The 27882-nt window shown below is 40.4% G+C and overlaps 1 protein-coding gene across 2 annotated transcripts in view; it reads right to left on the bottom strand.

Annotated features, from left to right (window-relative positions):
* Positions 1–27882, bottom strand: part of LOC126203163 (leucine-zipper-like transcriptional regulator 1) — a 179472-nt gene that overhangs the window by 98006 nt on the left and 53584 nt on the right. For both annotated transcript variants that reach the window (XM_049937404.1, XM_049937405.1), the window contains exon 9: positions 10987–11187. In XM_049937404.1, coding sequence (XP_049793361.1) covers positions 10987–11187 — 201 coding nt within the window. The remainder of the gene's footprint in view (positions 1–10986; positions 11188–27882) is intronic.

The raw sequence follows: 27882 nt of genomic DNA, 5'->3' as shown, positions 1-27882 counted from the left end.
TTACAATGTTTTGAAATGTAGCTACGAAGAATGCTTAAGGTGAAGTGGACAGAAAGACTTAGGAATCAAGAAGTAATGAAGAAAACAGAAGAAGAAGTAATATTATTTATCAGTGGTCAGAAAGAGGAAAACCCTGGCTGGGACATATACTGCATATGAATTATAGAGGCAAAAATGGAAGGAATGGGAGGAAGGGATAGGAAAAGAATTGGAATGATGGACAAGATTATACATGGATGAACATACAAACAGACAAAGGAAGATGTTCAGAACATTACAGGTGAGCCTTCAGTTGAAACCTGCCATAAGACAGATATTAAGAAGAAGAAGAACAAAGCCTGACCAGTCTGCTTTCTTTCTCTAAAATTTTTGTAACACAGAATCACACAATAACATATTGTTGCCACATGAGCATGCATTTAAATCAACTGTTTTCTTAATAGATTAGAAATCGGTACCTATCTACTTTCACAAAACTTACCGAAGGTCCAATTCACTCCCTGCCTTGCCACTAACTGAAATGAAATTCTGTTTATACCTGCATACGAGTAGAGATATGATGGTACATATTTTGAATTAACTCAACTCGTCGGCATGACAGTCCTTGCAGAATCTTGGCATCCTTTATCACCTACCTCCATTCCTCTCTGTCCACAACTTGCCTTCTCAAACTCCTGACTCCCATAGCTTTGAGATACTTCTCCATATCTTCAAGCCACCTTTTTCTGTGTTATTATCTTCCCCTTCTCTCTTTGGGCTTTCACACAGACACTTTCTTAACACCGAGTTTCTGGCATTCTTCATAAGTGACCAGCCCATCTTACTCTTTCTTGCATGATTTTCAATACAATATTCATCTGTTCTCACTACTCCACATATTTTTCTCAAAATCTTCCTTTCCCACGTTAATAACCAGACTCCCTCCTTTCCAATAATCAACCAGCCTTGTGATCCATACATCACTATATGTCATAATACAGTCAAATATATTTGGATTTTTGTATTCCAAATAACATTTCTTGCCTTGAATATATTCTGCAAGGAATAATAGCACTGGTTTCCACTTTCTATCCTTTTCCGAATTTCTGCTGTTGTGCTATCTCTTCTGTTACTATAGAACTTAGATATTTCAACTTTTTCACTCTTTGGTACTCTTTCCCATTTACTTTTACTGATGACTCTCCTCTACCCCACCAATATCTCCCACCATCATACACTTTTTTTTTTACCTATAATCACTTTCAGTCCTAACTTCCATGGTGCTGCCTCCATTGCAGCACAACTATACTTCAAAGGTCTGATATTCCTTGCAATTAATGCTACATCATCAGTGTGTGCCGCCACCTGGACGTGCTGGTTAAATATTGTTCGCTCTGGGTTTGTTGTCATTTGTTGAATTACCTTCTTTAGTGCTAAGGTAAAGAGCAGCACTGACACCACATATCCCTGCTGCAGCCTCCTCCCTTCATAACACCCTTGAGCTCTATTCCAACCTTGCAAACTGTTGCTTTCATTGTCATTTTGGTCCACCTCACTAATTTTAGTGAGATTCTAAAATCCTTCAAACTTTGGAGAATCTTATTCCTGTTTAGGCTGTCATATTATCACGTAGAAGAAGGTGTAATTAGATGAATGACAAACACTAACTTCACTTAACGAAGGCTTATTCACCACTTGCACATACAAGAGCGCGGAGCGAACTGTCTCTGGTCAGAACACACACAGTATATATACAGCTACAGAACATTCCTGTACAATGATTCTTGACATTTGTGAATACTTCTAGAATGTACTCAAACCGAATATAGAAATTAAAATTGTACAGTCCAGTTGAGTTTTGAACTCACAACCCCTCATGCAACACTTCAGTATTATAACCACTACATCACGGTGCTACTCAGCTTCTTCTGCGACACTGCTCCCTCCTTAAGTGAACAGCGTCTCGGTGTTACATCCTAGCCCGGGAACAAGTCATCGGTCCTGCATACTCAGACTCCTCGTGACTGATTCTTGCCCTGGCGGTGATCTTCTTAGAACTTCTTTTGCGGCTACACTCTTCGTCACCTTTCCGCATGTTGCCTGTCGCTAGACCTTCAAATTTACCCTAGGTTTCAGGATCCTTATAGGGCTTCATTCGAAGGACGTAGACTGTATCTCTGATCTTTCGTCATCTTTTGTCAGGGTCGAAATCTTCGACTTTGTAAGTAACATCAGGCAACTGTCTTACAACCTTACAAGGTCCACAGTAGCGCCTAAGGAGCTTCTCAGAGAGACCAACCTTCCGAACAGGAGTGAAGATCCAGACGAGGTCACCAGGCTGGTACACAACAGGGCGTTGGCTTGCGTCATACCTTTGGCATTTGTTTTCTTGAGCCTGCAGCGTGCGGAGTCGAGCTAACTGCTGAGCTTCCTCAGCTCTGGTTAACACCTGGCCGACGTAGTCATCGTCCACGTCATCAGGATTTAACGGAAACAGTGTCCATCATCGTAGACGCCAAACACCCATGCACAAGGGACAATGGCGTAAATCCTGTGGTGTATCGTTTGGTGGTGTTGTAGGCAAATGTCACGAAAGGTAGCACCTCATCCCAGTTGCACTGCTCAACATTGGCGAATATTGATAGCATGTCGGCCAAGGTCTTATTAAGGCATTTAGTATACCCATTAGTTTGCAGACGGTAGGCAGTCGTCATGTGATGAGTAATGTTGCACCGACGGTTTATGTCGGTCACAAAATTTGATTGAAAATCTTTCCCTTGATCCATAATTAATGACCTTGGGCCACCGTGTTTTAATACAATGTCTTCCACAATGAATTTAGCTACCTCGAATGCTTCGGATGTTTTCACGGCTTTTGTAATGGCATAGTGCGTCAGATAATCAGTGAAAACAATAATCCATTGATTGCCACTAGCAGACATTGGAAATCTTCCAAGCTCAGTCCAAACACCCTGGAAATGTATTTCAGCTGGTGGAAATGGTATGAGTCGGCCTGGTGGTTTCTGAGGAACTGCCTTTCTCCTCTGGTACTCTCGACAGTGCGACACATAGTGATGGACTCTCCTAAATAAAACTGGCCAGAAAAATCTCTTGCGGATCCAGTCATATGTCTTAATAAACCTACACACCCAGCCTCAGGTGTGTCAGGGAATATCTGTAGAACATCTACGCACATGTGTTTAGGAATCACTGGTAGCCTCCACAGGAATCAAAGCTTTTCTTGCAGAGTAATCCATTAACTACATTAAATTGTCTTTTCACATCCTCTGACCGATTTAAGGCAAGCATAATTTGAGATACCTTGACATCCTCCTCCTGCTCAGCTGAGAGATCATAAGAGTGCAGAGAGACAGTCACTATCCTCATCAAAGTCTTGACGGTCTTGCTCAGGGGTTCTTGAGAGACAGTCAGCATCCTGTTGTTTTCTTCCACTTTTGTACACTATTGTTATATCATACTCTTGAAGACATAGTGCCCACCTGGCAAGTCATCCTGTTGGATCCTTAAGACCTGTCAACCAACAAAGTGAATGATGGTCTGTAACAACTGTGAATGGCCTTCCATAGAGATACTGCCGAAACTTGCACATGGCCCAGATCACAGCAAGACATTCTCTTTCTGTAGTTGAGTAGTTTTTCTTGGCTTTTGTAAGTGTCCTAGAAGCATAGGCTATAACCTTCTCTTTTCCAACCGTAATTTGCACCAGAACAGCACCGATCCCATACCTGCTGGCAACTGTGAGTAGTTCTGTAGGTGCTCTCTCATCACACAGACCAAGTACAGGGTCAGTCGTCAGAGCTTTTCACAGCACATTGAAAGAATCTTGTTGAGCACCACCCTAGATAAATTTAGCATCAGCTTTTAACAACTCTTGGAGTGGCCTGGCTTTGACACAAAAGTCTTTGATAAAACAACGGAATAAGAACATAATCCAAGGAAGCTTCTCACATCTCTAATACTTTTAGGAATAAGAAATTCCATTATAGATCTCACCTTTTCTGGGTCTGACAGCACACCTTCGTTTGACACAAGGTGTCCAAGTGTTTTGATTTCTTTTGCTCCAAAGAGACACTTTCTTGGATTAAGTTTCAGTCCGTCTTGTTGGAGACACTTAAGAACGGCTCTCAGTCTTTTTACGTGTTCATCAAATGTCTCTGAGAACACTATAATGTCATCTAAATAACAAAGACACATCTTCCACTTCAGGTGACTTAGAAGATTATCCATCATCTGTTCAAAAGTTACTGGTGCACTACATAAACCAAACGACATTACCTTAAACTCATACAGGCCCTCAGAGGTGATGAATGCAGTTTTCTCACGATCAGCCTCATCTACTTCAATATACCAGAATCCCGAGTACATGTCCATGGTTGAGAAAAACTTAGCCCCCTTCAGACAATCTAGTGTATTGTCAATTTGTGGAAGAGGGTAAATGCCCTTTTTAGTTATCTTAGTAAGCTTCCTGTAATCAACACAAAAGCGCCAACTGCCGTCCTTCTTCCTGACGAGGACCACTGGTGATGACCAAGGGCTCTGCGAAGGCTGAATGATGTCATTCTTCTTCATTTTCTCTACCTTGTTGCAAATTATTCAACATTCCATTGCTGATACACGGTAAGCTCTCTGGCTTATTGGTTGATGGTCTCCCGTGCTAATCCAGTGCTTCTCCATCGATTTGTTTAATTTGCTCTTCACCTGTGGATTGAAGCATTCAGAGAACTCTTGAATGGCAAGTAGCTTCTTCTGTTGCTCCTTAGTGAGATCTGGTGATAGTCGAGCTAGAAGATTTTATCTCATCATGGCAGCACTAATTTCACCCACAGACTCGGCATGGGAGGTTTCTATGGTGCTCAGCTGTTCTTCAATTAATGGCTCAGCATTTGCTACACACATGCATCTTGGAAGGATCTGCGGTTCTCTGTCACAGTTAACTATCCACAATTCACCGAATCTGTTCTTAAATGAAACAGAGGCTGGGATGACCAACTTATTCTTCAGTGGTATGCTTCTCTTACATTCCACTACAAGATCCATGGGTTGATGCATGGCATGACACGTGACAGTTACCTTTCTAGCGCTGACTGCAGGAATGATTACTTCATCCAGCACACAGTCTCAACACACTCGGAAGCGCATCTTCCTGCCCACAGTATCTCATCTCGTCTAGAATTATCTTTGAGCGACCACACTCTATAATTGTCCGAGAAGCTTTCAAAAAGTCCCATCCGAGAATGACGTCATGACTATACTCTTGTAAGATGATGAATTCTATGGGTTGTGTATGGCCACTTATATCCACATGAATGACATTTTCCTGTACATTTTACATATTTCCCATTAGCCATCTTCAGCAGAGATGTTTAGGTATCGATGAATAAGGTTTTCTGCAACTGGCAATGGTACTTCTCCAAAATAACTGAATACGATGCTCCAGAGTCCACAAGAGCTTGGGCTAGTTGGCCATCCATGAGGATATCTATGTCATTTCCTATCATTTTTGTAGTGATTGATGGCAGAGGATCTCTCTCTTCGGTGGCCCTACCTCCAAGGAAGGTCGCACCCTTTAGTTTTCCATGTTGCGGCAGCTAGGTGATCAGCTGGAGCTTCTAAACAGCGATGGAGACCTTGATCGGTGTGTTGGGGAGTGTCCTCTCCAGCGGTTAGCTTGCGGCGATGGTGACCTACGTCGTCCTGCACCCACATCTTCTTGTTCATCTTTGTCGTCCCAGAGTTGGCGTCGGCTAAGATTGGTCTGCTGTCTCCTGGCAAGGGCATCATCAAATATTTGCCGCTTTTCTCGACAACAGCGCACTACATGTCATGGTCGTGGGGCAGTGGAAACATACTGGTTAGTTAACCTGGGTCCTCCAGATGTCAGCCTTCCTGTTCCTCATGCGGCATTGTAGGAACGTAGCTCCGCCTGGGTCTCGACTTTTTCACCGTTTTAAAGGGAAATGAAGGACGAGAGATTGGGTTCACTGTCTGTTCCACTTCCTCCCTTGTAACCTCTTTAAGCAGCTAGGTTTTTTGCTTGCCGTGCAATCCAAGTGCCTTCTGAACTTCCTCTCTCACTATCTGACGAAGATCACTTGTGAAACCAGTTGCTTCCTTCATCATAGACATCGATACGACATTTGGAAGCCATTCAAACTTCTTGCATGTAATTCATTGTCTCCTTTGTTGAGGCCTCTCTGGTTTGAGTGATCCCTCAGCAACACAGTCTCAATTCAATGAAGCATGTAAACCCTCTTGCCTGGCACTGAAGATGCCTTCAATAAGGTGTCTCTCATGGGAGAGATACAGGGTGCTTCAAAATGAATGACTTGATTTCTAAACTCCATATTTATCAATAAAAACAAAAATGGGATGGGCTGCAAAATACAAATGCTCTTTGTGTCCTGTGTCCACCAGCAGCATGAACAACACAGCTAAATTCATCACAAACTTTATACAATGTATCTGCTTTCACATAAGTTATGATGGCTGCTGGTCTGTTATTCACTTTGTCTCTGTCATGAGGTAAAGGGGAGATGAACACACTTTCATGCACATATCATCACCCGAAAAATAAAAATTAAAAAAATTAAAAAAAAAAAATCACATTTGGTCATGTCTGGTGATCTTTGAGGCCAAGAATTCAGGACACTGTCTCAGGGTCCTGTGTGCCCTATCCAACGTTGAGGCAGTATGTCACAGAGAAACTGACATATGTTGTTGTGCCAGTGTGGTGGAAAATTAAGTCAATGGACTCATCCTGAAGTTGTAGAAAAAACCAATTCTGCAACATTTGAGGATAGTTCATTCCAGTCACTGTGTTTTCCTCAAAAAAAGAAGGAAGTGTACACCTTTTTATGAGAAATGGTACAAAAAAACATTCACTTTAGGTTAATCTCTTTCACGCTCAATAGTGTCATGAGGGTTCTGGAATACCCACATGTTCATTTTATGTTGGTTTACTTTACAACTAACATGAAATGTTGCTTCGTAACAGAAAATTTACTATGGTAAAAACGTATCATCTCCTACATCCTCTAGCAGAGAATTACTGAAGTCAACCCATTTCCTTTTGTCGCTAACCCGAAGAGCTTGCACTAATTATAGTCTGTATAGTTTATAGACTAAACAATGCCTTAACATTCGCCAGAAAATCGTGTAAGGCACTGCCAGTTCTCTGCTAGCATGACAAGTAGACTTTTGTGGATTCTGCTCAAACGTTTGCCTAATTCTGTCCACCGTGTTGTCAGAAGCGTGAGATTGACCTGGACTCTTACCTTTGCACAAGCATCCTGTCTCTTCAAATTGGTGATACCAATGATGAAAGTTTTATTGGGAGCAGGAGGATCAATGCCAAAATGCTGACAAAAAGCACACTGGGCAAGCACACTGGCTCACTCTTTCCAAACTACACTTTTTGCAGTGGATGCCATCTTACTTTTGACTGATTGAAAACTGAGAAGATGCACTGATTGATGTCTATTAGCGATTTTCTGAAACTGCAGGCCACGCCCATAGGAACAACCCATATTTCCTTGCCAGCATGTCCCAGTTTTTGTTTCTATTACCATCTAAAATCAGGTCACTCATTTTGAAATACACTGTATTTTGACTGCTCAACCACAGCAGGCCTTTGTTGGTTGTCATCACCTGCTGTTGCTATCACCCCATGGTGGAAGACTAATGTACATCTTTTTCAGCACAAGAACCAGGATATCATTCAGTTTTACGTACTCTTTCTAATTACAATTACTGGGTTGTTCTGCATTTTCTATGGCCCACCTGAATGGTCACATTACAGTTTGTGGCTACCAGTACTTGAGTTTTATCAAATAGAATCCGGCAGTCTCTTGGATGCAAAGTACATTCTGCAATAGCTCATGTGTCTGTTTCTCCCCTTCTACAGTTGCCCTTTGTTCTTATATTCATTTTTCGACTATTCTGTTGTTAGCAACCATGTAAAAATCTCCAGAACTATACAGAATATTGTAAATTTGTGTTTATTCAATGGTTTGCAAGCTGCCTTGACTGACTTTAGGTGTTCCTGTATCTTCCAGGTGGGTTTGTAGATTACAGCGATAATCTGTTACATCAAGTTCCTTTCTATGCAGTCACTACTGGCAAGAAAACCTTAGCTTTCACAAATATCTGTACATCATTGTAATCTTTTTGTGGTTGTCTTAACGCTCTGTGTCTCAGTGGAAGAACACCCATTCTTGAGCACTGCACTGGTACAACATTCCAATTCTGCGTCTGGCAGATCTAGTTGACATATGATCCTGGCTCTATCAGTTAATGATTTTATAACACCCTGCTTTTGTTGTGGGCGGTAATTCTGGTGTAAGTAATAGTATATGTGCGTGGGTTTCCTGAATATCATGTGACATAAGCAACCACCCTCTTTCTTGAAGACTAGTGTATCAAGAAGATGTAATCTTCTATGTACCTTCTCTTTCATAGTAAACTGAAACATCAGATTAATCTCATTCAGATGTGCATGAAAATGATGTAGTTCCTCCCCGCTGCATTTCCACAACCACATATTGTTGGCAGTTTCTCGAATTACTCCATGTAAAAACTTGCAATCACCAGGCTGAAGGCACACCCCGTAGCTATGCCATGAGTCTGTCCACAGAACCTAATGTTCTATTTGTAGTATGTGATCATGATACAATACTTGAATAGTTAAGCAGGCAAAATTCGATTTAACTGTTCTAACACAACCTCATTAAGCAAAACTGTGGTAAACAGTGATAGCACATGAAAATTAACAACCACGTCCTCTGGTGAACAACTATGCCATTTAATTTACTAATGAAATGTGCCACATTCTTGATGTAAATTTTATCGGCTCACATGTGGTCATAGTAGTGTTGTCAAGACTTTAGCACTGGAATGGGTGGTGAACCCATTCAGTTGTGCTACCACCACAACTTTATGGGCTGCTGAAAACTCATAAAAAACATGTTCCATTGATTTGCCAATATATTTGATTATGTGAGAGGGGATACAGCATTCATAGTTCCTTCCAACAGATCAGATTGTTAATAAAGTTTATTACTTGGAGGCTATGAGAAAATTGCATAACTGTGTGCTGAAAAAAGGCTAAATCTATGGCACATGATAAACTGGTTCTGCCACCATGACAATTCTCAGTCACGTACCCCTCTCAGAGTGTCCCTTTCTAGCCAGAAACTGCATGACTACTTTACCCTACACAGCTTACTCATGTGATCTGCAATGATGAACTAAAACATTACATCCACCTGCTTAATAGCATGTTGGTACACTTTGGAATGCAATATGGCAGTTATTCTGTGTGGCATGTATTCACAAAGTCCTTGGTTGGTTCCCGGAGATACGTGGCACAAGGTGTGTATGCACAGATCACACAATTACAATAAATTAAGCATCAATAGTTTGTGGGTGTGGAGTCGATTCCTGATAACATTCCAGATTTATTGCATTGGGTCCAGATCAGGCAAATCTGATGGCCAAGAAATCAACATGGGTTTTCAATCATACTCCTCAAACCACTGTAACGTGATCCTAGCATTGGGAACTGGACAGTTATACTGCTGCAAAATGGCATCACACTTGGGTAGACATCAAGCATTAAGGGATGCACATAATCCACAGCTGTCCAGTGCCTTTGGTTACTATCAGGATGTCCGCCATAGCGTAACACTACCTCCATCGGCCTTTGCCCATGGCATGGTGTATGCTTCAAGCAGCTGTTTGTTTGGATGATGGAGTATCTGGACTTACCACTGACCAGTTGTAACAAGAAACATCATTCATCTGACAAGGTGATATGTTTCCAGTGTCCATGGTCCATTATCAGTTATACTGTGCCCACTGCAACTACAAATTGGGTCAACATGTGATGTATGGGGTCATCCAGTGTGGAGACCCGCATTCAACAATGTACACCGAATGGTGTGCTCCAATACACTTGAGCCTGCACCAATATTGTACAATGCCATAGACCACCACCTATCCCATTTTACAGAGCTGGCAAGCATCAAACCTTCACATTCTGTGATGAAGAGTGAATATCCAACACCTTGCCACTGTCCTTCAATCCGTTTCCATACATGCTGATGATAGTAGCATGCAAACAGCCAAACAGCTTCTCCACTTCTGCGATGCTTGTTCCCAGGGGCAGGGACATAACAATTTGCTTTTTGTCAAAATTGCTGATGTTAGAGGATTTACCCATTTGCAGCCCCTATCATCACTGGAATGATTCCCCATCACCTCCGTTCCATTTATATCCTTTCCTTACCACATCACGTGCCCATAATGCCGTCAGGTGGCATTCATTTCTGACAATGGGTAGTAGTCATAATGTTCTGGCTCACTGGTGTAGTTCCATGTAGTTTCTTGTGCTTGCACCTGAATACAGGCATGAGAGGACATTGATTTGGTTATGGGTAAGTGAACTAGGAAAGAATGAGGTAAGAGCTGTTAATAGTCACTGTATAAGAATATAAAAAATGTTTCCAACAATGGATTCAAAGATTGGTCAGATATGCTGTATATAATGGAAACTACTTCTAAGTTAATAGGATAGTCATGTAATTCCAACTCTGTTGGCACCAGGATCAGCAACTCGACGTATTGTAAAAGAAGATCTATTATGTACAGTCAAACATTACAATTGTAGGAATGTCCTACAAGATTTAGTGCACTACTGTAATTTGTTCACACAAAATGCTCAAAAAATTATTTATGTAACCAAACATTTTGTATTTCATGTTTTGTTGATAACACTGTACCTTCTAATGTAGGCAATTATTTGAGAATGAAAGAAAATGTTCGAAACTAGTCAACAATAAAAATATTATTTCAATCTGGCAGAAACCTTAATTAATAAATTACTGGAAAGATAAGTTTTGTAAAAAAATTAAAATACATAGCTCACAAAAAAATACCCTTTTCCTTTTTTATCCCCACCTTATTTATTCAGTACACAAGAGTTGTTACCTTTTCAAGGTGTTTGTCACGGGCTTCACGAGCCTGTCTGATACGGGCCCTCAGCCACTGGGAACGTGCAGCTACCATTGCAAGGTGAGCAGGAATCTTCACTTCTTCTGTCCCAACAACAAACTCAACATCACAAAACTGTCGACTTTCTAGCAGCTTACCAAAGTCTTCATGAAGTGTACACTTCGGGTAACATGAGAACTGTAAGCAAATAAATTACATTAATGGAGAAATTTAGCATTAATAGAATATACATAACAGTATTTGCATTAACCAAAAAATGTTTGATACCTTTCATAATTATTTCCCCACCAGTCAACAAATACATTCACCCTGTAGTCACATTTTTAGAATGTTAGTTTATGGAACAAAATATTGTTTTTTTGTGAACTGTCCCCGTGTACTGTCAATGTCATATGACGTGAATCTCTGCCATTAAAAATTTTCCTGAAATCCAGCTAATCTTGCCCCCTACCATAACAGTGGGTGATTATTTGTTATTAACAAGGCATAAAGAAGGAAATGAACATAAATTATACAAGACTCTGAACCAAAAATTCATCGAGTCTTTCAGGGGGGAGACACGAGTACTTATGGATCTGTGTAGCCAAGATGAGGACAGAGCACAGCAGTAAGCAGCTAGAACTTAACCAACTGGTATCAGTAGCGGAGACAGTGGTGAGTTACATAACAGGAAAATTTTTTGTGTAAATTCAAAACATAAAAAAAAACTGTACTTAAGAAGCATGCTTGTCTATCATTGGGTATTTTTCAGTCTGGCCATTACTATAACAAAGATTAGAGCACAGCTGCATAATGTACACCATTAATTATCGCACACTGGCTTTTGCCCAAATGAGTTTCAACATGTGGCCTCACTAAACCAACAATATGATCAATAATGACTGCAGAGTGGATGGAGACATGGTAATTGAATCAAGATCAATTGCTTGGTCAGGTAAATCAAGTTTTCTTTTACAAGGATAATAGAGAGTCACAGCCTGATGATAAAACACATTTTTGAGAAAATTTTCAGTTAGCAATGTCTTTTAGATCAATGAACTCTGTTCAACATTTTTTTTTCAATTAATAGATTCCATTGCTTAAATATTATTCCGAAAGGCCTAGAAATTGCTGTGACAGCCTCTTCATTGGAATCTATATATTTCACAATGGCAAGTTTATTTAGATGTGGACTGGCTGGAAGTCATAATGTTAAATTTGGTAAAGAATATGGATGGTTCCAGCAATTCATACTTCAGGCATCTCAGTTTCCCCATGACAAAAAACCTGTATGGGCAGATGCATTAATCTGAAGTAAGACAATTCCCTTTACTTTTGCAATTCAGACTTATTTTCACATATATTTTCATCTAGACCACCCTCAAAATTTGTGAGATATTCTCCAATAACTGTTTCATTATTTGCAAAGTAATAAATATGAATAATGCCTTTTGTGCCTCTGAAAATGAATGGCATAACTCTTGCACCAGATGTAATCTATAAATCAACTGTTTGTTTTTTAATGCAAGGCCAGGAGTTTCCACACAATACCTTGATTGTGCTTTTATATCTAGTATGAAGTGATTGACTCATATCAACCACAGACTCAAATGAGTGTAAAAAATTAGTTGGGTTCTTTTAAAAATGCCCCAAATATTCCTAAGAAATTTGTTTTCATACTGACAATTGGGCAGCTTTTAGAAAAATGTGGGTACTTCAAGCAGCAGGCTTTTTCACAGTGAAATATGCTATAGTCTTCATGTTGATAGATTACGGTGTCAGCTACTACGTACGCCTTTGACTGCAAATTGCTCAATACCATTTTACTCTTTCTAGATGCTTTCATAGTTCCTGTTCACTTATGTTACTGTGAACATGTAAATGGAGAAATATTCTTGGCCAGTGGTCTTGCAAAGGTACATCATCTTCTATATGAAGGTTTGGTTAATTTACATGGAATGTTCACTGCTGATAAATATACAATGCCTGATAAAAAAAGGGAAGCACTCAGAAGTGGAGGAAGAAACAAAATGGAACCTCACTGCAATGATTACAAAATTAAGTCAAATTTATAAAAAAAATTGAATCCACTTTTCAGTAAGATGTTGCAACACCTGTTGCCTGGATGCCTGTGTTAAGGGTTTGGAAAGGTATCATAAAGCTGCTGTATCCTCTCCTGAGACCAGCTGGTCCACAACTCTCTCAATTGGACATTGATATCCTGGCTACTGGCTCCGGGGCGGAGTTGATGTATGAGCTTTTGTCGAGCATGTTCCACTGGGGACAGATCTTATGAGCTTGCTGGCCATGTGAGTACCTCAACATCCTGCAGACATTTCATCACATGCACTACACGTGGAAAAACACAGTCCTGTTGAAAAATGGCACCACAATACTGCTGCATGAAAAGCGGCACATTAGGATACAGGATGTACATGGCATGCCATTGTGCTGACAGAGTTCCCTTAGTTGCTACCAGCTGTGAGCTGAAATTGTACCCAATGGCTCCCCACACTATGACATCAGGAGTATCACTGCTTTGCCTCTCCAAATCACTGGAAAATGGAACCTCTTGCCAGGTTGCCACCACACTCACTGGTGATGGTAATCTGGAATAGTGTGAAGCCCTGATTCACCCCTGAGAACAACAACCCCATTTATCAGTAGTCCTTGCTTTCCAGTGATGGCACCATTGTAAACACAGCCATTTCTGTTGTGAACAGCAGACTATGCATGGGATGGTAATTCCCTATTCTAGCTGCTGCTCATTTCTGACCAATGGTGTGGGACAAAACAATGTTACACAGGGTTCACTACTTGTTCTCAGATGGCTGTCGCAGATGTGATGGGGCGCTTGGTGGACAATACTGTGATCCTCCTTTGTGAAAGTCAGGAAAGTCAGACTTGGTCAACAGGAACCTGGATGACAAGTATGCCTGTTCTCATGTTCCAAATAAGTTCAACACTGATCCTCTGTCACATTTAAACACCCCAAAAATCTGGATATTGCACAATTTGACCAGCCAGCCAAATCAAGACTCACAATGTGGCCCCTTTCAAACTATGTCATGTGCTGATAAAGCTGCCTCACGTGAGCACATGACATCTCTCTCTCTCTCTCTCTCTCTCTCTCTCTCTCTCTCTCTCTCTCTCTCAGAGTGATCACTCAAATCTGACATTCACACTCCTTATATATCCTACCAGGCCTGGTAACAACACTAAATGTGAACAATGGTAATGTACTCTGGAGGCTGTTCTACTTGTCACAAAAAAATTTCAACTCTAATCACTAACATACCCATTGATGATGTGTATGTGTATGACATTACATTGACATCTGTCTGTCTTCTGGGTACTTCAATTTTTTTTGTCAGCTACTGTAGTTTAACATTATTGTGAAGATGCCCTGGGTCCCCACTAGTATTGGTGGTTATTATAGATGGCACTCAAAGCTTTAGATTTAGTCACTATTATTTCTGTTCATCAGTATCCCTTCATGTTGTTGTGTTCTCACTAAATGAAGTGTTTTCTAATAGGACAACTGTCTGTGCCAAAAGACCAAACTGTACTACAGTTGTTTGCAGACTGCAGTGAACTAATGCTGTTGAATGATGGCGCATTATTAAGTGTCTGCTGTGCACTCACTGTGCTAATTGGTAGGCAATAAAGATGTTCTGGACATTGAGTGTATATTATAAGTACAAAATCAAATGCTAGTTTATGTAAAATGAATGGATTGTCAAGGATTACAGTATTTCTAGATATGAGCAGCCTATTATCCTCATTCTGGAGTCAAAACACATTTGGTGCTATGCATGTATACTGGCTGAAGGCAAGAATAGCAAGTAATGAATACCGACAAAGTAAATCACAAAACAATATTTATCACAACTCACTGCGTGTTCTTTCTAATGGACATGCTTTTTTATTTTAATTTTTTTTTAACTGTCAATTTCAAATAGTATCTTACAGACTGCTATACATGGTACACAGTGCTAGATGATACTCTTCTTCCTACACAAACATAACAGCATCACATTGCACTTGTAATGTGGAAACAGAACAGGGGTGGCAGGAATGTAGTTTTCTTTAGCTATACAAGTATCATAGACATGTAAAACTTCTGCAGGATGAGAAGAGACAGCAGTGCATGTACTAGAGTTGATTAGAAAGAAAGACTGCAGATTCTTGACACACACACACACACACACACACACACACTTACTGTAGCTAGGACTGAAAGTTGTCATGGAAATACTCACAAGGAGTAACACTTATTTGACCAACTTCTGGCAAATTCACTGAGCAGTGAGTCCAAATGTTAAGAGCAAAGATTTTCTGCCCATTTTGTATGTGCCAAATGACACAATCTTACTGAAAATCACCAAAAAGCACTGAGTATAAAACACAAGTGATTAAACTTGGCTGTTTTTGAAATAAAAACAATGCCACATATTAAAATCAATCTGTAACAAAATCAGCTTATTTTCTCTCTGCAATATGGTACGACTCATTTTCTGAAGAAACTGTCTTCTTAATAAGTATTCATTGTACAGAATGAGGTAATCAGAATGATATGTAGACTAATTCCAAGAACCTCTTGCTCCAAAACGTTCAGAATTTGGGAATACTACTGCTGCTTTCTTGAACATATTCTCCCTCATGCGTTTTGTAATAAAAAACCTAAAACTCTATGACAATAATTTAAAAGTCCAGTAATAACACCAGATACAAGAACAACCTCCATTACAATTAAAAAACTTGTCATCAATGCACTAATGCATCAAAATCTTGAACTTGCTTCCCACAGGGTTCAAAAGCCTGAGAAACAAGAAATTCTTTTTCCTGTCTAAATTACAGTAGTTTTATCGTATTATTCTTTTTATTTGGTTGACGAGTTTGTAAATTTGAGTTTGACAGATTACTTATCATTATAATGAACTCTGGTTTCTGAATTGTTGTCATAAACAGAGTGTAACGTGACTATAATTATTTCAGAATTATGCTGGTTTGTATACTGTCATGACTATTCGTGTTATTTCTGTACAATTATATTTGTTTATCCATTCACACATTGTTTTGTTAATTCACTCATGGACAGATGTGGCGCGAGTCAAATTATACATAAACATGCAGAAGCAAGCATTGTTGGCTACTTCTGTAAGGTATACTAATAACAACAAATTATGACTAGTATTTACCTACTCAATTTTATAATTATTGACATTACTTCTCAAATACTTATGTTACGAGGAAAACAGTTACTTTGAAACAGGCTGTTGCTCCTCACACACTACTCAGCTGATGTTTTTATCTACTATTTACAACTGAGCATTTAGGTAATTTTACATTATTGGTTGTCCATATACTGACCAAGTCAGTATCTATCATTCAAGTATTAAAGCCACATGAAATTTACATTTCTGAGTCCAAGTAGTCTGATAAATTTTAGAAGTATTAGTTGATGACGCAATCTTTTATTTTGTTTTAAATATTTTGGGATTTCCAGTTTCTGCTATTGTGGTTGTGACTTGTTTTCATCCGACATTCACTTTTTTATTAATCACAAATACAATTAAGGAGTGTCTAAGCATAAGGATTAAGGGTCCTGAAGAGATCGCTGCAAGATTTTTGGTAATCAATTTTACACAATATTTTCATCAAACACTTCAGTAGAATAAATACTTTCTTTGTTTCGGCTGCAAAACCCTAGAAGATTATGCCATAGGACAAAACTGAGTAAGAGCAGACAAAGAATGCTAGCAACCCAGTCTGCAGTTCAATACAGTGGGGGAGATTTCTGAGTGCATGGCAGGCAGAACTGGGCTTTTTGGTTAAATTCTCTCTATGTTGATGCTACCTCAGTTTATTATCCATCTGGATGTACAGAAATTGCACACATGGAACCTCATCTAGTGTGAACTTAATGATCCCTACTTCTGGTTCCTTTAAGTCAATTTTATTTATTTGGAATTGCGTAAGATGAGTGAGTGTAAGATTAAGGTTAAGCTGTTGTCTGTTACAATGCATATACACACAGTGCAAAATAAATGTCCACTAACACCAGACATCGAGTTGTTTACTAGAACCCTCAAAAATGTAAGCTCTACAAAATTTCTTGGGATATGGATACAAGAAGATCTAAGATGGGTCCAACATACAAAATACATTGCAAATAAATTAAATACCATTTGATATATTATCAAAATTCTTTCAGATTGCACATTGAAAGAGACACTAAAAGATGTATACTTCACCCAGGCAGAATCCTTACTGAGATACGTTATAATCTTTTGGGGAAATGCATCTGCTAGCAAAAGTTGTTTTATATGTCAAAATAGAATTGTAAGAGCCATAGAAAATGCTGCATCAAGAAGCTCGTCCAAGCCCTTATTTAAGAAACTAAATATCCTTCCACTACCATGTCTGTATACTTTACAAGTAATCATTTTTGTAAGGAAAATCTTAGAAAATAGCAATAATCTTGTGTCAACTGAACAGAGTATCCACCTGTATAACATGAGGAGAAAGCAGTAGATACATGTTCAACATGCACACACAACACTATAACAGAATGGACCACTGCAAACAGGAAACAGACTATACAATAAGCTACCTACAAACATTAAAACAATAAAAGACACTTCAAAATTTAAAACTGCTGTCCATAAATATTTATTGCAAAAATTTTATTATAGTATAGATGAATATCTTGAAACATAAAAATTTATTGCCAAATACTAAAAAAAAGAAAAAGAAAAAAAATAATTACTTGGGTTAAATATAATGTATAGAAGCTGAACCTACAGTTGTGATAATATTAAGCCGAAATCAATGTAAATATTCTAGTATGATTTAAAAACATGTATTGTAAATCACAATGACTTGTCCAATATCATATTGTATACCTTGTACAACAAATTATCAAAAGTACAAATAAAAGTGTAATGTAATGTTAGCTAGTATTAAGCGTGTCCACCCAGGATTGGAGCAACTGAACAACTTCCTCTGCCACAGTTTCAACTACCTCTCGTCACACCATGAAATGAAAAATATTCTACCCACTATCCTTCCAATCCCCCCATGAACCATGGACCTTGCCGTCGGTGGGGAGGCTTGTGTGCCTCAGCGATACAGAGAGCCGTACCATAGGTGCAACCACAATGGAGTGGTATCTGTAGAGAGGCCAGACAAACATATGGTTCCTAAAGAGGGGCAACAGCCTTTTCAGTAGTTGCAGGGGCAACAGTCTGGATCATTGACTGATCTGGCCTTGTAACACTAAGCAGAACGGCCTTGCTGTGATGGTACTGCGAATGGCTGAAAGCAAGGGGAAACTACAGTCGTAATTTTTCCCGAGGGCATGCAGCTTCACTGTATGGTTAAATGATGATGGCGTCCTCTTGGGTAAAATATTTCGGAGGTAAAATAGTCCCCCATTTGGAACTGGGCAGGGGCTACTCAAGAGGACATCGTTATCAGGAGAAAGAAAACTGGCGTTCTACGGATCGGAGCGTGGAATGTCAGATCCCTTAATCGGGCAGGTAAGCTAGAAAATTTAAAAAGGGAAATGGATAGGTTAAATTTAGATATAGTGGGGATTAGTGAAGTTCAGTGGCAGGAGGAACAAGACTTTTGGTCAGGCGAATACAGGGTTATAAACACATAATCAAATATGGGGAATGCAGGCGTAGGTTAAATAATGAATAAAAAAAATAGTGGAGTGCATGTAAGCTACTATGAACAGCATAGTGAACGCATTATTGTGGCCAAGATAGACACGAAGACCACGCCTACTACAGTAGTACAATTTTATATGCCAACTAGCTCTGCAGATGATGATGAAATTGAAGAAATGTATGATGAAAAAAAAAAAAGAAATTATTCAGATAGTGAAGGGAGACGAAAATTTAGTAGTCATGTGTGACTGGAATTCAGTAGTAGGAAAAGGGAGAGAGGGAATATGGATTGGGGGTAAGAAATGAAAGAGGAATCCGCCTGGTAGAAGTTTGCACAGAGCATAACTTAATCATAGCTAACACTTGGTTCAAGAATCATAAAAGAAGGTTGTATACATGGAAGAAGCCTGGACATACTGACAAGTTTCAGATAGATTATATAATGGTAAGACAGAGATTTAGGAACCAGGTTTTAAATTGTAAGACATTTCCAGGGGGCAGATGTGGACTCTGACCACAATCTATTGGTTGTTGTTGTTGTTGTCTTCAGTCCTGAGACTGGTTTGATGCAGCTCTCCATGCTACTCTATCCTGTGCAAGCTTCTTCATCTCCCAGTACCTACTGCAACCTACATCCTTCTGAATCTGCGTAGTGTATTCATCTCTTGGTCTCCCTCTATGATTTTTACCCTCCACGCTGCCCTCCAATACTAAATTGGTGATCCCTTGCGGCCTCAGAACATGTCCTACCAACCGATCCTTTCTTCTGGTCAAGTTGTGCCACAAACTTCTCTTCTCCCCAATCCTATTCAATACTTCCTCATTAGTTATGTAATCTACCCATCTAATCTTCAGCATTCTTCTGTAGCACCACATTTCGAAAGCTTCTATTCTCTTCTTGTCCTAACTATTTATCGTCCATGTTTCACTTCCATACATGGCTACACTCCATACAAATACTTTCAGAAACGACTTCCTGACACTTAAACCTATACTCAATGTTAACAAATTTCTCTTCTTCAGAAATGCTTTCCTTGCCATTGCCAGTCTACATTTTATATCCTCTCTACTTTGACCATCATCTGTTATTTTTCTCCCCAAATAGCAAAACTCCTTTACTACTTTAAGTGTCTCATTTCCTAATCTAATTCCCTCAGCATCACCCGACTTTTGCTTTTGCTTTTGCTTTTTGCTTTTGTTGATGTTCATCTTATATCCTCCTTTCAAGGCACTGTCCATTCCATTCAACTGCTCTTCCAAGTCCTTTGCTGTCTCTGACAGAATTAAAATGTCATCGGCGAACTTCCAAGTTTTTATTTCTTCTCCATGGATTTTAATACCTACTCCAAATTTTTCTTTTGTTTCCTTTACTGCTTGCTCAATATTCAGCTTGAACAACATCGGGGAGAGGCTACAACCCTGTCTCACTCCCTTCCCAACCACTGCTTCCCTTTCATGCCCCTCGACTCTTACAACTGCCATGTGGTTTCTGTACAAATTGTAAATAGCCTTTTGCTCCCTGTATTTTACCCCTGCCACCTTTAGAATTTGAAAGAGAGTATTCCAGTCAACATTGTCAAAAGGTTTCTCTAAGTCTACAAATGCTAGAAATGTAGGTTTGCCTTTCCTTAATCTTTCTTCTAAGACAAGTCGTAAGGTCAGTATTGCCTCACGTGTTCCAGTGTTTCTACGGAATCCAAACTGATCTTCCCCGAGGTTGGCTTCTACTAGTTTTTCCATTCATGCAGCTGTGACTTATTAAACTGATAGTTCGGTAATTTTCACATCTCTCAACACCTGCTTTCTTTGGGATTGGAATTATTATATTCTTCTTGAGTCTGAGGGCATTTCACCTGTTTCATACATCTTGCTCACCAGATGGTAGAGTTTTGTCAGGACTGCCTCTCCCAAGGCCGTCAGTAGTTCCAATGGAATGTTGTCTACTCCGGGGGCCTTGTTTCGACGCAGGTCTTTTAGTGCTCTGTCAAACTCTTCACGCAGTATCTTATCTCCCATTTCATCTTCATCTTCATCTTCTTCCATTTCCATAATATTGTCCTCAAGTACATCGCCCTTGTATAGACCCTCTATATACTCCTTCCACCTTTCTGCTTTCCCTTCTTTGCTTAGAACTAGGTTTCCATCTGAGCTCTTGATGTTCATAGAAGTGGTTCTCTTATCTCCAAAGGTCTCTTTAATTTTCCTGTAGGCAGTATCTATCTTACCCCTAGTGAGATAAGCCTCTACATCCTTACATTTGTCCTCTAGCCATCACTGCTTAGCCATTTTGCACTTCCTGTCAAACTCATTTTTGAGACGTTTGTATTCCTTTTTGCTTGCTTCATTTACAGCATTTTTATATTTTCTCCTTTCATCAATTAAATTCAATATTTCTTCTGTTACCCAAGGATTTCTACTAGCCCTCGTCTTTTTACCTACTTGATCCTCTGCTGCCTTCACTACTTCATCCCTCAAAGCTACCCATTCTTCTTCTACTGTATTTCTTTCCCCCATTCCTGTCAATTGTTCCCTTATGCTCTCCCTGAAACCATGTACAAACTATGGTTCTTTCAGTTTATTCAGGTCCCATCTCCTTAAATTCCCACCTTTTTACAGATTTTTCAGTTGTAGTCTACAGTTCATAATCAATAGATTGTGGTCAGAGTCCACATCTGCCCCTGGAAATGTCTTACAATTTAAAACCTGGTTCCTAAATCTCTGTCTTACCATTATATAATTTATCTGATACCTTTTAGTATCTCCAGGGTTCTTCCATGTATACAACCTTCTTTCATGATTCTTAAACCAAGTGTTAGCTATGATTATGTTGTGCTCTGTGCAAAATTCTACCAGGCGGCTTCCTCTTTCATTTCTTAGCCCCAATCCATATTCACCTACTACATTTCCTTCTGTCCCTTTTCCTACACTCAAATTCCAGTCACCCATGACTATTAAATTTTCTTCTCCCTTCACTATCTGAATAATTTCTTTTATTTCATCATACATTTCTTCAATTACTTCGTCATCTGCAGAGCTAATTGGCATATAAACTTGTACTACTGTAGTAGGTGTGGTCTTCGTGGCCACAATAATGCGTTCACTATGTTGTTTCTAGCAGCTTACCCGCATTCCTATTTTCCAATTCATTATTAAACCTACGCCTGCATTACCCCTATTTGATTTTGTGTTTATAACCCTGTAGTCACCTGACCAGAAGTCTTGTTCCTCCTGCCACCGAACTTCACTAATTCCCACTATATCTAACTACAACCTATCCATTTCCCTTTTTAAATTTTTCTAACCTACCTGCCCGATTAAGGGATCTGACATTCCACGCTCCGATCCGTAGAATGCCAGTTTTCTTTCTCCTGATAACGACATCCTCTTGAGTAGTCCCCGCCCGGAGATCCGAATGGGGGACTATTTTACCTCCTGCATATTTTACCCAAGAGGACGCATCATCATTTAATCATACAGTAAAGCTGCATGCCCTCGGGAAAAATTACGGCTGTAGTTTCCCCTTGCTTTCAGCAGTTCGCAGTACCAGCACAGCAAGGCCGTTTTAGTTATTGTTACAAGGCCAGATCAGTCAATCATCCACACTGTTGCCCTTGCAACTACTGAAAAGGCTGCTGACCCTCTTCAGGAACCACACGTTTGTCTGGCCTCTCAACAGATACCCCTCCGTTGTGGTTGCACCTACGGTACGGCTATCTGCATCGCTGAGGCACGCAAGCCTCCCCACCAACGGCAAGGTCCATGGTTCATGGGGGGGTGGGGGGGGGGGCAGGGGCGGGGGGTGGATCTATTGGTTATGAACTGTAGATTAAAACTGAAGAAACCGCAAAAAGGTGGGAATTTAAGGAGATGGGACCTGGATAAACTGACTAAACCAGAGGTTGTAGAGTGTTTCACAGAGAGCATAAGAGAACAACTGACAGGAATGGGGAAAAAAATACAGTAAAAGAAGAATGGGTAGCTTTGAGGGATGAATTAGTGAAGGCAGCAGAGGATCAAGTAGGTAAAAAGACGAGGGGTAGAGAAATCCTTGGGTAACAGAAGATATATTGAATTTAACTGATGAAAGGAGAAAATATAAAAATGCAGTAAATGAAGCAGGCAAAAAGGAATACAAATGTCTCAAAAATGAGATCGACAGGAAGCACAAAATGGCTAAGCAGGGATGGCTAGAGGACAAATGTAATGTAGAGGAATACATACTGCCTAAAGGAAAATTAGAGAGACCTTTGGAGAAAAGAGAACCACTTGTATTAATATCAAGAGCTCAGATGGAAACCCAGTTCTATGTGAAGAAGGGAAAGCAGAAAGGTGGAAGGAGTATATAGAGGGTCTATACAAGGGCAATGTACTTGAGGACAATATTATGGAAATGGAAGAGGATGTAGATGAAGATGAAATGGGAGATAAGACCTGAGTCGAAACAAGGCCCCGAGAGTAGACAACATTCCATTAGAACCACTGACAGCCTTGGGAGAGCCAGTCCTGACAAAACTCTACCATCTGGTGAGCAAGATGTATGAGACAGGCGAAATACCCTCAGACTTCAAGAAGAATATAATAATCCCAATCCCAAAGAAAGCAGGTGTTGACAGATGTGAAAATCACCAAACAATCAGTTTAACAAGTCACGGCTGCAAAATACTAATGCGAATTCTTTACAGACGAATGGAAAAACTAGTAGAAGCCGACCTCTGGGAAGATCAGTTTGGATTCCGTAGAAATATTGGAACACGTGATGCAATACTGACTCTACGCCTTATCTTAAAATCCAGATTAAGGAATGGCAAATCTACGTTTCTAGCATTTGTAGACTTAGAGGAAGCTTTTGACTATGTTGACTGGAATACTCTTTTTCAAAGTCTGAAGTTGGCAGGGGTAAAATACAGGGAGCAAAAGGCTATTTACAATTTGTACAGAAACGAGATGACAGTTATAAAAGTCGAGGGGCATGAAAGGGAAGCAGTGGTTTGGAAGGGAGTGAGACAGGGGTGTAGCCTCTCCCCGATGTTATTCAATCTGTATATTGAGCAAGCAGTAAAGGAAACGAAAGAAAAAATCGGAGTAGGTATTAAAATTCATGGAGAAGAAATAAAAACTTTGAGGTTCACCGATGACATTGTAATTGTGTCAGAGACAGCAAAGGACTTGGAAGAGCAGTTGAACGGAATGGATAGTGTCTTGAAAGGAGGATATAAGATGAACATCAACAAAAGCAAAACGAGGATAATGGAATGTAGTCGAATTACGTCAGGTGATGCTGAGGGAATTAGATTTGGGAATGAGACACTTAAAGTAGTAAAGGAGTTTTTGCTATTTGGGGAGCAAAATAACTGATGATGGCCGAAGCAGAGAGGACATAAAATGTAGACTTGCAATGGCAAGTAAAGTGTTTCCGAGGAACAGAAATTTGTTAATATCTAGTATAGACTTAAGTGTCAAGAAGTCCTTTCTGAAAGTATTTGTATGGAGTGTAGCCATGTATGGAAGTGAAACATGGACGATAAATAGTTTAGTCAAGAAGAGAATAGAAGCTTTCGAAATGTGGTGCTACACAAGAATGCTGAAGATTAGATGGGTAGATCACATAACTAATGAGGAGGTATTGAATAGGATTGGGGAGAAGAGAAGTTTGTGGCACAACTTGACTAGAAGAAGGGATCGGTTGGTAGGACATGTTCTGAGGCATCAAGGGATCACCAATTTAGTATTGAAGGGTAGTGAGGAGGGTAAAAATCATAGAGGGAGACAAAGAGATGAATACACTATGCAGATTCAGAAGGATGTAGGTTGCAGCAGGTACTGGGAGATGAAGAAGCTTGCACAGGATAGAGTAGCATGGAGAGCTGCATCAAACCAGTCTCTGGATTGAAGACCACAACAACAACAACAACAACAACTTTCCAATCTCTCCCACAGTGGTAGACCACTGCCCAGCAAACCTACACAATATCATTGTCCATCCCTGCTTCCAACCCCTTTCCTCATGGCTCACATCCATGTAATAGGTCTAGATGCAATATCTGTTCCTTACATCCTCCCACCACCATTTACTCCAGTATGGTCACAAGCATCACCTATCCCATCAGAGGCATGGCTACCTGTGAAACCATTCATGTCATCTACAAGCTAAGGTGCAATCACTGTACTGCATTCTACATGGGCATGACAACCAACTAACTGTCTGTTCACATGAATGACCACCAATAGACTATGGCCAAGAGACAGCTGGACCACCTAGCTGCTGAGCATGCTGCCCAACACAACATTCTTCACTCCAATGACTGCTTGACAGTCTGCACCATCTGGATCCTTCCTCCCGACACCAGCTTTTCTGAATTGTGCAATACATCCTACGTTCCCGTAACCCTGCTGGCTTCAGCCCTCGATAGTCACTGTACTTCACCCACCTATCCCCTTCCTTGCTCCCAGTCCAGCACTACACAGCCTTCAATTTCACCAATGCACCCAGTCTCTCTACTCCTTTACTTATCTCCTTCCCTCTCCCCCTCCCTCACCCTATGCCCCTCTGCCTATCTCCCTACTGTATCTAGCTGTCCTACATTGCCTCCAGTCCCCACCACGTCCCTTAATGCTTCCACAAGCAGCACTTTAAGGTCACCAACCACCCCTCTACTATCCTCCCCCTCTCCGCCCCAGCCGCCTCCTTCCCCCTACCACCCAGACTGCTTCTCCCATCGTGTGCAGTCTGGGCTTGGTGGCTAGAGACAGTGGTCATGTATGTATGACCTTTCCTAGAGTAAATGTTGACATGTTTAGTGGTCTTTTTGTTATGCCTGTTTGTGACTCATCTCCACTATTTGGTAAGCAGCAATCCCTCCTTTTCATAATATTGGTAAAATTATAAAGTATTTATCTTATTACTGTTCAGATTTTTTCAATGTAGCCATATTTATTGTTTAGTTTGTAAGTTACTTCAATACCATCCGCTATAGAAATAATTTATGAACATAGCTCATTATGAATATTGATGTGTAACTGCGAGGCGTGCTTTGTAAGTGAAGTCCGTTTTGCTGTAGACACTAGTAGTTCACGCACATACTGCAACGAGCATGTGCGTCGTGTACCAGCATGCTTCGGGATCAACTGTGCTCAGTTTCAGCTCTGTAGCTACCCTGTACGGTTCTGTTCTGTGCTTTCAAAATGTTTAAGACTATCAACTCGCTCGCAGTGCGTGACGTTCACTCACTGATACAGTTTTTGTCAGCAAAGAACCTGTCTGCTGCAGAAATTTATCGACAGATTTGCGAAGCGTATGGTGGTACTGTTATGAGTGGAAGCAAAGTGCGTAAGTGGGTACGAGAATTCAAAGATGGCCATGACAATGTCCATGACGAGGACTGCTCCAGTTGCCCTCTTTGATTACAGACAATTTGGTGGCTTCAGTTGAAGCAAGGATTCATGAGAACAGGCACTTCACAATAACAGGTCTCCCAAACAAATTTCCTGACGTGTCAAGATCAGTGCTTTACAACATTGTTTCTGAACACCTAAAGTTTAGGAAGCTGTGCTCCCATTGGGTCACATAACTCCTAACAGAGGACCACAAAAACCAAAGATTTGAGTGTGCGATGAAGTTCTTGACTCGTTATCACGAAGAAGGTGACGGCGTCTTGAGTCAGATAGTAACTGGAGATGAAACCATGGAATGGACACACACACACACACACACACACACACACACACACACACACTTGCATGTAAAGGTGAAGGTCACACAGACACTGTCCCAGCACAAAATCACAGCCTCAGTGTTTCGGGATTGGCATGGTGTTTTGTTGGTCAACTTCATGCAACGTGGGAACACTATCAATGCAGAAGCATACTGCCAAACCCTGAGAAAGCTACGCAGAGCAATTCAAAACAGAAGATGCAGCTTGCTGACAAAGGGAATTGTCCTTCTCCATGACAATGCAAGACCTCACACTGCAGGTCAGACCCGCGATTTATTACACAGTTTTGGCTGTGAAGTTTTAGACCGCCCACCCTACAGTCCTGATCTTGCAACGAGCGATTACCATCTGTTCCTCCACTACAAACACCACCTCAGTGGCAACCCTTATAATGACGAAAATGTGAAAATGGCAGTGAACTCCTGTTTATCGGAGCAGGTGGCAAGTTTTTATGAAGAGGGTATTTTAAAATTGGTTGAGAGGTATGATACGTGTTTCAACAAAGTTGGCAACTATGTCGAAAAATAGAGTGAAATATGTACTTTCTGAAAATAAATTTACTTTTTTGAAATAACCTTTTGTTAGGTACTTATGTTCAAATGGACCTTACTTTAAAAAAAAAAAAAAAATGCTCTCGTAAATATGAAGGGCATTCAATAATTAATGCAACACTTTTTTCTTGGCCTATTTCAGCTGAAAAAATGTGGAACTTTTATGACATCACAGAATAGTCCTGCTTTGGTCCCTATAGCTTCATGAAGTCACAATGGATCATGGTGCATTATGTTTCCTTCAAAATGGCACCTGTAATCGAGCTGTGTTCCAAGCAGAGAGCTGCCATTGAGTTTCTACTGGCAGAAAACCAGAGATCGCTGATACTGACAGGTGCTTGCAGAATGTTTACAGAGAACTGTCAGTGAACAGAAGTATTTTGAGTCACTGGGCGAGGTGTCTGTCACCATCGCAACAAGGTCATGGAAACCTGTCCGATCTCCCACATGCTGACCAACTGCACATAGTTGTGACTCCTATAGGGTTGGAATGTGCAGACATGCTAATTCGCAGCAATCAATGGGTCAAGTCAAGCACCTCACTGCACAACTGGACATCTCTGTTGGCAGAGCTGACACTCATCCACCAGTTGGGGTACTCATAGGTGTGTGCCTGATGGGTTCCTCGCCACTTAACACAAGACCATAAAGAGCAACAAAGTACCAACAAGGCTGATCATGACAAGACTCTGCCCAAAATTGTCAAAGGTTATGAAACAAAACAGTAAGCCATCAAGTGGTGCCACATCACCTCTCCTACGAAAAAAAAGTTCGAAGCCCCACCCTCAGCTGGAAAGTCATGCCGATGGTCCTCTGGACTCTGAATGGGTTATTCTGTTTGATGTCTTCCCTCATGGTGCAATGATCAACTTCGAAGTGTGCTGTGTTACCCTCAGGAAACTGAAGAAATGACTTCTGTGTGTTCATCACCACAGAAATGCAAACAAACTT

Source organism: Schistocerca nitens, chromosome 9 (assembly GCF_023898315.1).
Source record: "Schistocerca nitens isolate TAMUIC-IGC-003100 chromosome 9, iqSchNite1.1, whole genome shotgun sequence".
NCBI classification, from domain to species: Eukaryota; Metazoa; Arthropoda; class Insecta; order Orthoptera; family Acrididae; genus Schistocerca; species Schistocerca nitens.
This window is presented reverse-complemented; position numbering and strand designations above follow the sequence as displayed.